This window comes from Carassius auratus, unplaced genomic scaffold (genome assembly GCF_003368295.1).
Source record: "Carassius auratus strain Wakin unplaced genomic scaffold, ASM336829v1 scaf_tig00003805, whole genome shotgun sequence".
NCBI classification, from domain to species: domain Eukaryota; kingdom Metazoa; phylum Chordata; class Actinopteri; order Cypriniformes; family Cyprinidae; genus Carassius; species Carassius auratus.
The window spans coordinates 1-13,475 of record NW_020523549.1 but is presented as its reverse complement, the minus strand read 5'-3'; the positions used below and the strand labels follow the sequence as shown (position 1 = coordinate 13,475).

Below are 13,475 nucleotides of genomic sequence, written 5' to 3'. Positions count from 1 at the left end.
AGCAGAGATCCGTTCTCCCGTCTGAGCCTCTGAATCTCCTGATCGAGACCCAGCAGAGTCTGAGCCAGCTGACGATCCTGAGAGCGCATCTCCAGCTGCATGACAATCACACAGCAACAGATTAGACACAGTCACATACCCATCCATCAAAAAACAAACAATCCAACACCACAATTTAAAATGTCACTTAGGATGTAATAGAGTAAGTGGTTTTTAAACTTACCAGTTCTGATCTTAACCAAGTTATGGCTCCATCTATTTTGGCTCTCCGAAGCTCTTCGTTTACTTGGAAACTCTTTCCGATCGGATGAATAGCTGTCTCGGCAGAGGTTCTTGGCTCTGCTGATGTTCTGAAAGCATGTAGCAGCCTGTTCTTGATGTTCTCCAGAACAATGCTGGATACTGAGTCCTCATATTGAGTTTCGGAGTTCATTTTGATATCCAGTCGAGCAATAACCGCGAGCACAACGGAGTTCTGGTCCAAATGTCACTCTGAAATGATAAGAGTGCTTTTATACCGCGTCAGTATTTTTCATTGCCTTCTCTTCTTCACAACTGAAGCTTTAGCCATCCTTTCACTTAAGTCTTTCTCCTTCTTTGGCACACTGTCTCTTCGAACTAAATTGCAGAGATCGATACCGAGATTCCATCCCTGATTTTAAGCATGTTTTGTGTGTCTCTCCTACTCTGGCACCAGCTTGTTTTGTCACTGTTTCTATGGAAATCCAGCCCCTCCACCCCATCCCTGTCAGTAACCCCAATAAGAACGGAGGGACATTGTAGACAAAGACTATTGTTGCATTTGAAGAACTGAAAAGATTCCCCTCCCCTTCTCCTTCTTTCTGCTCCTCTAAGCCCCCATTCAAGCATTGTGTGAGAAAGATCTCAGTCGTGTCAATGAGGCATCACTGTCTCTGTTTTACAGCAAGTTTTCTCTGACTTTAGATGGGTTTTAGCTGCTGAAAGATCTCCCTTTCAGCGCCACAAACAAATGAGTGGTTGGGAAGTCGGACACTGTTACTCAACGGTTTGTTGAGAGCAAGAACGTTTTCCTCACTTTTGTGGACATGGAATTCTCAGAGGAATAGAGAATCCACATCGTTTTGGCAGACCGAAAACAATCTTTTCATTCTCTAGAGAAACAGCAACAGAAGTCTGGTTTCTGCCTTCTGTTGTGTACAATGACTACGATAAGTGAGAGAAGGAAGGAGGGAACGTATTGAAAGGCTTGACTGACAAAATCCTGTCAGCTCTTAAAGGACCTTTTATTTATCACCTAAAGGAAGCTGAATGAGAGACACAAAACGTGCATGGTGGAGAAAAGATGCAAGCAAAAATGCATTTCCTTCAGTTATCTGTAGACTCTGGATTAGATCTTGGACTTAATGAAGTCTCAGTGCATCCATAAATGTGATATATATTAACAATCTCTGGACGTGCTGCTTGAAATAATGCAAATGTTACGCTGCGTTCATTGGACCTCACATGAAAATAAGATTAAGATTTCCGGTCATAAAGCAGAGAAGAACATGACAATATTATAAAGGCTGAATGTGCTGCCATCAAGCTTGCTCTGACAATTCAGAACAAGCCATTTATCTCAGAAAAGACAGCCTGAATGGAAATGTGCACAAAACATATTCTTGTGTCTAAGAATTATTTTATAAACTTTATATTAAGTGTACCAAAAATAATAGAATTAGATATATATAAATTGGTAGCACTTTATTTTACAGTCCTGTTCCTCATGTACATACTATGTACTTATTATAGTAATTACAATAACTATGTAATAACAAGGTACTAACCCTGAACCTACCCCTAAACCTAACCCTACCCCATGTAGTTACCTTGTATTACCAGAACTTTTTTAGATAGATACTATGTAAGTACACTATGAGTACATGTTAGTATATGTACTGTAAAATATAGTGCAACCAAAAAATCCATATATGAAAAAGCTTCTTTCAGGTTCACAATTCAGTCTGAATTACTCTTAGCAAATTAGCATTTTTAAAAAATTAAGAAAAATGTAGTCATTTCAAATGGCTGCAATGATCATGGAAATGTATCTGTGAAAATATTAGTTGAACATTATTACGGATTTACATGAGGATAATTTTTTTGAAAGCTGATTGTTCTCCCAGTGTATAAGAAAATAAATAATAAAGGCTTTTACTTATTATTCTTCAAAACATGCAAAGGGATCTTTGGGTGATTTTATTATTATTAGTTTTATTATTATTAAAATGGTTCGTAATATTTACAAAAACTGGTAAAAGCACAAATGTATCATGACATTATAAAATGCATATGCTATATACAGTGAGAAAATATTACATGGTGAATTAGATTAACATTTATGATGATATGTAATATCTCTCCTTTTGGTATAAACAACTCTAAGTCCAACTATTGATAATAAATAAACTGCAAATATTTGGCAAAAGGCAAACACATGGTGCTTCTCTGTGATGGGGATAACCGTACGCTTATTTATCTGATGCAGCTTTGTCGTTTGGTGTGATCTGTCCACTCAACTTCATCAGCAGCTTGACGATAAGGCCAGCCTGGAGAAAAAAAAAACACACACACACACTCAGGTTTCACATTGTCACAACGAATGTCAAGATGCAAGGGAGACAAATACCTGTTTGGTGTGTACAATAAAGTTCTTCTTGTTCTCTAGACTGTGTATTTGGACATATTGGTCAGCCTGACCCAACTGCCACACAAATGTCCCATACTCCAGACTAAGATGAAGCACCTGGTTAATAAAAAACAAAACATAACACAATGTCACAGAAGACTTGAGTAATAAAACACATGTGGAAGCATATGATTTTAAGTTACTTTTGTCTCCATGTTCATTAGATGCAGGCCTTTGGTGTTCACACCCACATACACTCGGATGACCTTGTGGGTACTGGAGCTGGCCTTGGTGAGCACCTGTCCTGTGAAGAAAGCTGCCCCATAGGTTGGGATATCCCAGCAGTTCTGCAGGAAGAGTCTCTGGAGGTGGTGCATCTCTTTACTCACACCCTCACTAGTGCTCAAATTCTACAGACACACAAACAATTGAGAAAATCAGACCAGTTGCAGAAAGAAAGTTCCCATTTAAGAAGAACACACTGTATTCACTACTGTTCAAAAGTTTGGGGTCCGTAAGATGATAATTAACTTTCGATTAATCAAAGAGTCCTGAAAAACTATATGACGGCTTCCCCAAAAATACTAAGCAGCATAACTGTTTTCAATACTGGCAATAATTATGAATTTTTCTTTAGCATCAGATCAACAAATCAGAATGATTTCTGAAGGATCATGTGACACTGAAGACTGGAGTAATGATGCTGACAATTCAGCTTTGCCATTACAAAAATAAATTGTATTTTATAATATATGAAATTAGAAAACAGTTGTTTTCAATGTTAATATTTTGTATCAAATAAATGCGGCCTCTGTGAACATAAGATTGGAATAACATTAAAAATCTTACCAACAGCAACATTAAAAGAAAATCTGAATCGACACACCTTGTACTCGTGAAGTATCTTGTTAGTCCAGTGATGTGCTTTGCTCTTGACCTTTGAGATTGGAACTATTGATTTGAGGTTTTCCTCACTGCATTAAACAAGAAATATTCATGTCTTTTACCACAGGCACGGAAACAGTAATTGTCAATATGGGGCAATCGATGAGGAATGAGCTACATACTTCAAAAAGCCATGTTTGTGCTTCTTGCTGTCATGGTTTCCATAAATAATCTGCAGGAGGAGGCTGGCGAGAGTAATTAGCTTGCCATCTGATGCTGATAGGAAGCCTTTGAGGAGGCAGTCACGAGCTTCATCAAACAGCATGAGGATGGACTTTGGATCTTCAACCTAGGAGGGAAGCTTACATTAATTTCACAGAAGAATGTAGAAAAAGACTCTAAACCAGGGGTCTTCAACTCTGGACCTGGAGATCCACTTTCCTGCAGAGATTAGCTCCAACCTGGATTGGATCGAGGTCTAGAGTTGAGGACCCTTGCTCTAAACCATTGCTTTCAAAACACCATGTGGATCAGGTGGAATTATTGAGCAAAAACAGATTGAGTAAAGATATAATAACATTCTGCCAGAAACCTTTTTTTCTATTTCTAAGGGTAGTCGAACATCTCTGCGCAGGAAGAGCTGAGAAGTTTCCCTTTGGGGATCCAGAGCGGTGAGATCGGTTACTATCTCGCTCCAGATCCGTAAGTGCTGCAAGGGTTTATGGTATGGCTTCAGCTGCAGACCTGAAAAACACCACAGGTCAGATTTGTCTCAATCCAGATCAAATAAGAAAAGCATGAGGCAAAATCTGATGTAATGGACAGAAATGTTACAGAAGTAGGTGAAGGTGATATCTGACTTGTGTTGTGAGTGTATTTTAGCAGGTGTGTGGTGTCTCACTGAGGTTCTCTGAGCAGATCCAGATGGTGAAGTACTGCTGTGTCTCCTGCGACAGTCTCATGCCCTCCATGATCTGCTGCACTGTTGTGTTGTTCCCATGTTTCAGTTCCACAGTCCTGTATGATCCATCCATGCGATAAATTCTCACCTTCTCATACTGAAACACATCAGAACACACTACTCAGTATCTACAAGACTTCAGAATGGCAGCTCTCTGGAGCAGAAGCACTGTGTAGTAGAACGAAGAGGTTTCACTCTCACTGGTTTATTGTTGGCTTGCTGAAGGAGTTTCACTGCCTCCTCCCAGCTGTTCTGCTTGTTCTCTTCACATACTTGAAGAGGGGATCGTTTCTGTTGGTCCTCAATATGCTTAAAAAGAAAAGAGATTGTATCATAACAAAATCCCAAAATAATTAATCAATCTAACATGGTAGTAATGTGCTAAAAGTGAATTAGCCATTTATAAAAGTATAGTTTGCTATTCCATCCATTTATCCATTCTGCAGACTGCTTATTCACAGGGTTTGTTGCTGTATTGCAAAGATTTTCAGATTTTTGAAAGTCTAAAGAGATTTCCAACCCATCCTAAGATTACTAAAAAGTTTTAGAAATAAGTACATTGCTGAGCAAAATGAACAATGAATATAAAAAAAATACTAATTTCTAATCCAGAAAAGAAAGAATGATCAGTACAACACCTACTCACATATTTAAGTATGTAAATATGCAAGTAATTTTATGAAGTTGCTTCACAAGAGACTTGAAGTGACAACCTCTTGGTTAGATGCCTAACACTTATCTTATAGTGCCACCAAGAAATGTGCATTCATATGGATGCCAAAGCTCAACAGTACAAAGTGAGAATCAAATCAAATGTATGTGGATGTACATGCACTGCATGTAGTATTTAATAAATTCAAATAAAATCATTCACAAACACAACATCTGTAAAAGCAGCAACTTCAGCTGCATTTCTTGCCACAGTACCTCTTGCGGTCTCTGCATGTGTCACACTGAATGCGAACCCATGACAATAAACATTCGTGATCTATGGTGTAACACACTGAGCTAGACAATCATGCATGATCACCAAACTGCTGAGGAGAAGATTCAGTGTGACAATGAGCTCACCAAAAAAGTTACTTGGCATGTTAAACAGATTAGCATGCTAAACTAACTTTATTCTAATGTAGTTTAAGGTTAAACTGAACCTAAGCCGAAAGAACCACATTAGAAGAATGGCAACCGGTTAGGATGCTAACCAATTAGCATGCTAAGATAACTAGCATAAATCAACACTGGCACGGAACTCTAGTGAATAGAAAAAATCTGTTCAGTCATTTCTGTGCAACTCGGTCCGTTTTTGCAAAAATCTTTATATTTCTGGAACACTAGGCGTTCAAGCTTAATTTGTGGTTAAAAAGTATAAGTTTGTTTGTTTTTGTTTTTTTTCTTGGGCTGGGACCGTGTAAATCCATTTAAAGCTTAACTGAATCTGCCATTTGGACCTTCCAATCAGTTGGTCCTCAATCAAGTCCATTATATGGAGAAAAATCCTGGAATATATCCCTTAATTTCTTATGCGACCAACGAAAGAAAGACATGAACGTTGGCATGGAGGTGAGTAAATTATCAGGAAATTTTTATTGTAAAAGTGAACTAATACTTTAACGTAAAATATCAAATGTGTACAGTTTGAGGTGAGTAATCAGAGTAATTTTTCTAGAACATAGGGTTCAAAAGTTATAACCATTTCAATGTTGAATTTGTCAATTAGTGTTAGCACTATAGAGTGGGTCCTAGAGACTCAGATCGCTATTCTTGACCACCACTACAAGTGTGCCAAATTCATCGTTTTCCTATGTTTTCCTATGTTTGCCTTAGAAACCCCATACAGAAGATAAACCATAATATATATTCACACTATAAACATTCTACACTATTTACGATAAGTAAAAAAAAAAATTTAAAAAAAAAACCTGTACAACAAGAAAAATGGTTATTCATTTTGAGGTTTGTTAAGTAAAAAAAAAAGTGTTTTTCATTAAATGAATTATTTTGTTAATACATTGATTATATTAATATGACATATTATATATAATTTAAATTAATAGTGTTTTAAGGACACAGGTAATCTGAATATAAAAAAGTGGAAACTGGCATAGACAATTATATATAAAATATAGTATTTCTCACTCTGTCTATGTCCGGGTGCTGCAGAAGCAGCTGTACAATTTCAGCATGGCCCCCAATGGCTGCAAAGTGTAAAGGAGAGCTCAGCTGGCCGTTCAAAAGATTGGGGTTACAGTTCCCTTTCTCCAACAGAAGCTTGGTGGCCTCCACCTTTCCATGCCTGTAGTCAGAGGAAAAACAGATTGATTTATATTTTTGAGAGCCTATTATATAATTTAATTGAGCAAAGTGGAGAGATGATAGATAAGAAAATAGGGAAAAGGGATCCAAGTGATCTCATATTTCTGACCTAAACAAACTTGAAAGAAACAAGAAGCTGTTTTTTACCAGCATGCGTAATGAATGGGTGCCCACTGGTCACTGTCCAGCTGTTTAACCGAGAAACCACTGTCCAGAAGTTTAGACAGAAGCTCAGTGTCTCCTTCACAGGCACTGCGGTGCAGAGGGAAATCATCCACCCACTGGTGCTCTCTACAGGACACACAGAGTGGTGACAGAAATCATGATCAATCCACCAACAGATGTATATGTCTCTGATTATTATTGTCTTAATATAATACACAGAACATTGGCATTTTAAGTGCATATACTGACTTGTCTTCTGTGACACTGGTCATACTGTGCTGCCATTTGTCTCTCTTTGGAATCTGGATTTTGGAATAATCTGGTGCTCCCAAGCCAAAGTAAGGGTTGATGACGACTTTGTCCACCTTTATACAAGAGTTTAATAGTTAAATCGTTATTTTAACTATTATCATGCATTCAAGTGATCAATTAAGAATTGCACAAGACAAATGACTAATGAGTTTGAGGCCAATAAGATGTTTTAAGGACTTCAGCGTCAGTCTTCAATGATCCTTCGGAAATCATTCTAGTACGCTGATTGGGTGCTTAAGAAAAAAATTCTTATTTTTAATGTTGAAAACAGTACTGCTTAACATTTCTGTTAAATGAGGATAATTGTGTTCATTATATAAGAACAGCATTTATTTTAAATAGAAATTATATAACATTATAAATATCTTTTCTGTCATTTTTCATCAAATGAATGCGTCCTTGCTGAATAAAAAGCATTAATTTCTATATTGACCCCAAACCTTTAAATAGTAGGGTACTTGGGTCTGTTCAATTAAATGGCTATGAATGCAATTCAAAACACAACCTACAGTACTTTTCTGGACATAATCATAAAATAGTGTCTCACTCTGTTAGTGTACTGCAGATCTGACCCATAAAGCGGGTTCTCAATGCACAAGTCCGCTTTCTCCAGGGACATCATCTTGCTCTTGATCTCCAGAGCTGTATAACCCATATGGAGTGGGCCGTTGGTTTGCTTGCTTTCCACTGCATAGGCTGGATTACTCACATTAGTCTTCACACGGTCTACTGGAGCCGGCCGGAAAAGGGCAGTAATGGCGTGAGGCACAGTGTGCTGCTCTGCTAACCACCTGACACAATCAGTGCCAATACTTTATTAACACCTACTGTAGTTAACAACAACTATTCAAAACACATTTGTCTTTCAATGCAAATGTATTCCTAAAAAGTGAATACAATAAACTTTTAGAAAATAAAAACATAACATTTCAAGTTTTTCTCTACCAAGAAAACAGACCAAAAGTACTGATATTTGTCCAATCATAGAATGAGAATGTCACCTCTACCTAATACTAACCGAAAGGCTACTGGTTATAACAACAACAATAGTTATGACAATACATCCAACAGTTAATAAGCCACATAGAAAAAAAAGTTTCTAAAATAAGTCCTATCAGCATGATTTCCAGACACTTTGGTGGTCAGGGTCGATGTTCAGACTTACTTGTCCAGAGCGAGTAGCATCTTTGAGGTGGTGGAGGAGAAATGGGCACTGGTTTCATTACACACACGCATAATGTCCTGAAGGCAGTAGAAACTGGGGCTCCCAGGGTGATGAACAGACTTGCTGTTGTCTACATTGAAATATAGACCATATTACCATCAGTGTTCACTGCTTTGTGACACAACCCACTTTAATTTGCATATGACCTTTCGGACACCTATGGGAGTATGGAGTATCACCTTTGACATTGATTGGCACAATAAATAAGGAGGCCTCCTTCCCTCCGTTGTCACGGTCTAACTGAAAGGTCCTCATGTGCACAACACGTTTCCCTGCAGCAGAGATCATATATGCTTTAGTGGAACTAATGAAGAGCTATGTAGAGCTGAATGATTAGGTTCTGAAACCAAACACCTCTTGCAACGACCACTAACCTATTATGCCCTGGTTATTGGATATGGGCTTCGTGGTTTCATCAACATACTCCAGAATTGACTTCGTCCGGTCACTGTCAGGCTTAATTTTGGTCCCAAGGAGTACTTTCTTCCGTTTTTTCTCTTTTCCCTCCAGGGGAACTTCAATAAGTAAAATCTGTATGGAAATGGAAATTTACACATGGAGATGTTCAGAATGAACTTAAAGTATAATGCTTCACTTATACCTCACTCACCTCAAAGGCTTTAGCTCGGTACTCTTTGGAGTTGAGGCTGGCTGTGTTCTTTGGTCGTATGACAGCTACAAACACCTCTTCTAACTCTTGATTTCCCATCACGTAGCTCCTCTTTAGTTCCAGCTATTATTAATTCTTTAAACACCATGCCTGCAATTATATAAAGAACGTGTATGAGGATCAGCACCAAGCAACAATGAGCACCAAAGAAAAACTAAAACTAAGTTACAGGTTATTCTGGTTATTGAAGTAATGCCTTTGCTTCATTGTCAACAAGGCATGTAAGTGTGGGCCATTTTTTTAAGGCTCATAGAGAATAGTTTACGATAAAAATTCAATCAAGTTTAGAAAAACAATGGTAAACAATGTTATTTATTTATTTTTTTTACGTTTTCGGGTAAATTATAATATGTTAGTTTTTAAATCCGCTTATATTGTAGTATTAACGTCACGTTATTACAATTATATACTATTACTTAAATATTTACCACGTATAAACACATGCAGAGAGAGACAGAATATATATATAACTGTATGTGTTTTGAAGACATAACGGAGAAATGCGAATATTAAGACAGAATTTATACCTAAATTTAATGCCTTTAACTTCTCTCTCAAGTTATTAAAAGTTAAATTATTATTGACTCCACCTCGCAGCCATGATATTAGAGATGATGCTTTAAGTGCGGAAGTTCGTAATAGCTTATTTACAATATATGCCGTTTGTTATAGCTGATAAAATATACAGGAAGAATATTAGCAGCACACAGACACAATATAAAACGTACCTCTCCTTTTTCTGTCATATTTCTAACAAAGACGCTCTTCCGTCTGCAAACGGAAATGAGGAAAACTTCAAAATAAAGGTCTCCAAAAAACGAAACCATTAAAAAGTAAAAAGGTCATTGGTGTGGCAGCTCCTTGTTAAAAAATAAAAATAAAATAAAAAAACCTAAGCAGTAAGCAGACAGTTTAATTTGTTAAACTCCATTAAATAACATGGCACGTCTCTATTAACATACTTAGTCTGGATACTATGCAAGTTTTGCCAGAACAAAAGCATTTTGTTCTTAAGCATGAGAAAGACGATCAACAAACATGCAGTTTTACTATATTTAACAGATTTTACCACAGCCATAAATTATCATATGCAACACTGATGCTACTGTTAATAGCACTGAGATACTTAAAAATAATAATAATAAACCACTAAGATATACATTCACACAAATTCATTCAAACCTGTACACACATCAGTCAGAACCACGTGAATCAATAGCTTCATAATATAGAATAAAAAGTATAAAAACACACTCAACACTGCAGTTTTATTGATGGCAATTACCCATGGTTTTATTTATCACTCAGCCAATAATAATTATCATGGCTTTAAAAATTAAGTAGATGTCCTTATTATCCAAAGTCACCCTAAGTCCATTTAAACAAGTGGATATAAAAATATATACTTAACACTTTTTACAATACTGGTTTTGGTCCAAACAAAAGTGGATCAGAAAAGCCAATATTCCTTTAGTCTTCAAAGGATCCCCAATTTGCATTTAAGTTTACTTTTAAATGGATTTGGGCAACTTTGAATTAAGGGCTTTACATAATAATTTCTAAAAGACTGAACACAGAACACAAAAAAGTTGTTTTAACACACAAAACTTCACAGATTAAAAAAAAAATTCACTATTTACAATTTTTTTTTAATAATATTCAAAGGCCAATTATTTGATTCAAAAGCGCAAGTTAAAGGATGAGAAGACAAGAAGAAAAAAAATCTAGAGAGAAAGAGAAGTTGGTATCAAATAGAGAGGGTAGACAAAGTAAGAGGGAATACATAAGAAAAAAGTATACAAGATGAACGTGAACAGATTCAGAACTACAGTTTTAGAGAGAAGAATTAAGGACTTTTCCTTTTTCTTCCTTGCCTGCAAATCTCTGCATTGGAGGTGCATGGCCCTCAACGTCACCCGACCACCTTAAAACATTCATTTTGCTTCTCACATCAGACAGCACTCAGGCGCACAGGCTACATCTTTACATCAAACACTTTTCGGCACATACAAAAGAAACCACACATACACACACAACCTGTGCACAGAAAAATACACCGGTCATTCAGTACAAGAAAACACACCCTTCTGTAGATTCAGCAAATAGGTCTGTTTCTCAGCCATATGAAGTCACCAAGCATAAGCAACCGATCAACACTTTTTCTTCAGAGCATCATTCAATTCTTTTTTTTTTTTTATTTACTTACCAAAAAAAAAAAAATCCTGCACACAATGCAGATGCTGCAAAGATTTACTGTCCTGTTTAAAAGGTTCTTGCTTGATTGTAATGTGTTATTTTGCATCCTTAAGTCTTGGTTAGGTTCTTTGTGTGGGCCAGTGTTCCCCATTCAGTTTATCAATGACCTCCATAGCAAAAAACAAATCTCTTGGCACTACGAGTAAATCAGTGCCATGCTCAAAATACTAAGTACTTCAGTGTTTGTCCCAACAGTCTACGTCCAAACCAAAACAAATCCTTTCCAACATTTACTTCCTGCGTCGAACAGCAGTTTTGATTTTACGTCCAGTGACTGAAGTCTGCCCAGATGGTGTTGCGTTGAAACTCTTTCCTGACCTGTTATGGCGAAAGTTCACATTAATAAACTTTTTCTGCTGGTAACAAAGGCAATGAAGTTAAACATGAATATAAATATTTGGGGAAAAAAAGTGTAGCTGTTTGAATAAAATGTTTAAGCCAATGAAAGAAATTACTTACCCAATGTTAAAAGAAGGGGTCTGACCAAAGCTGAAGCCCCCACCAGAGGGAGGATTTAAAGTGGGCATGGCAGGACTGGCGGCAAGGAGTTTGCTGGAAGCTGCTGATCCGGCCCAAAGGCAAACACACTATTGCTGCTCCCTTGTGCTCCAAATCCACAGTACTCCAAACTGGAATCCTCCTTCAAAAAATAACAATTGGGGTAACGGTTACATAAATGCATACCAATTTTTGGCAGGCTTTACTAGGTAGCATGGTGGCCATTTTCACCCTCAAAAACTCAGTTTGAATTTGTAAATCATCCGCATCACTGATTTTGTAGTATTTTGAAGGTAAAATGCATTTAGGACATTGTTGTTATGCACTCAAGTAGTTAATCATACTGGTTTAGGATGACATGAATTTGTTAGAAACTGTTCTTTTTCTCTGCTGATGTTAACAGAAGTGTCTCTGACCTTGGGCTGTGGAGGAAGCAGCAGATCCAAACGTAGGTGCAGGGTTAGCTTGCTGACCAAATACAGAGGCAGAGTTGGGCTTGGCTCCGAAGGCAGAAGCTGGCGAAGCAGTGGCAGAGAACGAAGGTGCTGCTGAACCAAATGCAGGAGCACTGGGTTGAGACGCACTTTGACCGAAGATGGGGGTCTGTCCAGAACCAAAGCCAGATGAAGGTGTGGTAGAACTGAAGACAAATGGGGAAGGGTTGGCAGGTGGAGCTGGGCTGAAAGAGATCAGTGAATTAAGACACAGTTGTACACAAAAACAAATGTCAGAACCACACAAGACAACAATGAGATGTTTGGTGGAAAACTAACCGGAAGAGGCTGGGGTGGAGGACGCAACGGCACCAAAAGTGAATGCAGTGGAGGATGAGTTTGTACCAGAGCCAAATTGGAAGGGTTGTACTGGGGCAGGTGCAGCAGAAGGTGCTGCAGGAGGTGCGGGCTGGCTGTCCTGCGGCTGCTGTCCAAACATGAAAGTCTTTGCCACGGTATGATCAGTGGAGGTATTCTGGCCAAACACAAAGGTACTCGAGGGCGCAGGTGTGGGAGTCAGGGAAGAGGTAGTGGGAGTGCCAAAAAGGCTGGGAATGGAGCTGGAGGAAGCTGGGGTGCTTGAGGAGTTGGCCATTAAGCCAAAAGGGGGCTTTGGAGCAGATGTTTCTGGAAAGCACAGTCGTACAGTCAAACGGAGGTATTACTACAACATAAGGAAAGCCATAAAGAAATTAGAAAAGACCCCTCCACTTACCTGTCATGCTCTGTCCAAAACTAAATGACGGTTTTGGGGCTTCTGCTGAATCAGCAGGTTTCCCAAATGTAAGTGTAGGCTTGGGGAAATCTTTTGGAGGGTCCGGCTCGCCAAAAGAGAAGCCCAAGGTTGGTGCCGGTTTGTCAGCTTCCTTGGAAGCACCGAATAAGAATGCACCGGAGGGTGCGGAGGTGTCCTTTTTCTCTTCCGTTTTTCCGAAGGTGAAGGTGGACGTCACTAGAGTTTGCGATTTCGTTGATGGTTCCCCAAATCTCAATGCAGAAGATTCAGCTACTAAAGACTTGCCAAAAATAGGAATGACATTCGCTGC

General features: G+C 38.2%; 2 protein-coding genes and 1 long non-coding RNA gene across 3 annotated transcripts; all 3 read right to left on the bottom strand.

Moving 5' to 3' along the window:
• Positions 1-2,232: 2,232 nt before the first annotated feature.
• Positions 2,233-9,952, bottom strand: LOC113070377 (krev interaction trapped protein 1-like). The gene is made up of 17 exons (XM_026243658.1): positions 9,910-9,952; positions 9,122-9,271; positions 8,886-9,042; positions 8,691-8,783; positions 8,452-8,581; positions 7,834-8,077; positions 7,224-7,339; positions 6,957-7,100; positions 6,633-6,789; positions 4,698-4,805; positions 4,437-4,593; positions 4,128-4,279; positions 3,718-3,884; positions 3,537-3,624; positions 2,854-3,060; positions 2,651-2,767; positions 2,233-2,570 (listed from the first exon to the last, which is right to left on the bottom strand). Exons 2-17 carry the CDS (start codon positions 9,218-9,220, stop codon positions 2,493-2,495), a joined length of 2,214 nt encoding a protein of 737 aa, XP_026099443.1. The 5' UTR covers positions 9,221-9,271; positions 9,910-9,952; the 3' UTR covers positions 2,233-2,492.
• Positions 9,953-11,378: 1,426 nt separating this feature from the next.
• Positions 11,379-11,980, bottom strand: LOC113070376 (uncharacterized). The gene is made up of 2 exons (XR_003279912.1): positions 11,897-11,980; positions 11,379-11,755 (listed from the first exon to the last, which is right to left on the bottom strand). It is a non-coding gene; the product is annotated as an uncharacterized LOC113070376 (long non-coding RNA).
• Positions 11,981-12,624: 644 nt separating this feature from the next.
• LOC113070375 (nuclear pore complex protein Nup153-like) lies at positions 12,625-13,469 on the bottom strand. The gene is made up of 2 exons (XM_026243657.1): positions 13,145-13,469; positions 12,625-13,056 (listed from the first exon to the last, which is right to left on the bottom strand). Exons 1-2 carry the CDS (start codon positions 13,149-13,151, stop codon positions 12,704-12,706), a joined length of 360 nt encoding a protein of 119 aa, XP_026099442.1. The 5' UTR covers positions 13,152-13,469; the 3' UTR covers positions 12,625-12,703.
• Positions 13,470-13,475: the final 6 nt, after the last annotated feature.

Excerpts from the sequence above, each read along its gene's own strand:
- LOC113070377 (XM_026243658.1), bottom strand. The coding sequence starts at position 9,220 with ATGGGAAATCAAGAGTTAGAAGAGGTGTTTGTAGCTGTCATACGACCA. Across the intron at positions 7,101-7,223 it reads ACCAGTGTCACAGAAGACAA|AGAGCACCAGTGGGTGGATG; the intron begins GTCAGTATATGC and ends TGTGTCCTGTAG. Across the intron at positions 3,625-3,717 it reads CACAAACATGGCTTTTTGAA|TGAGGAAAACCTCAAATCAA; the intron begins GTATGTAGCTCA and ends TGTTTAATGCAG.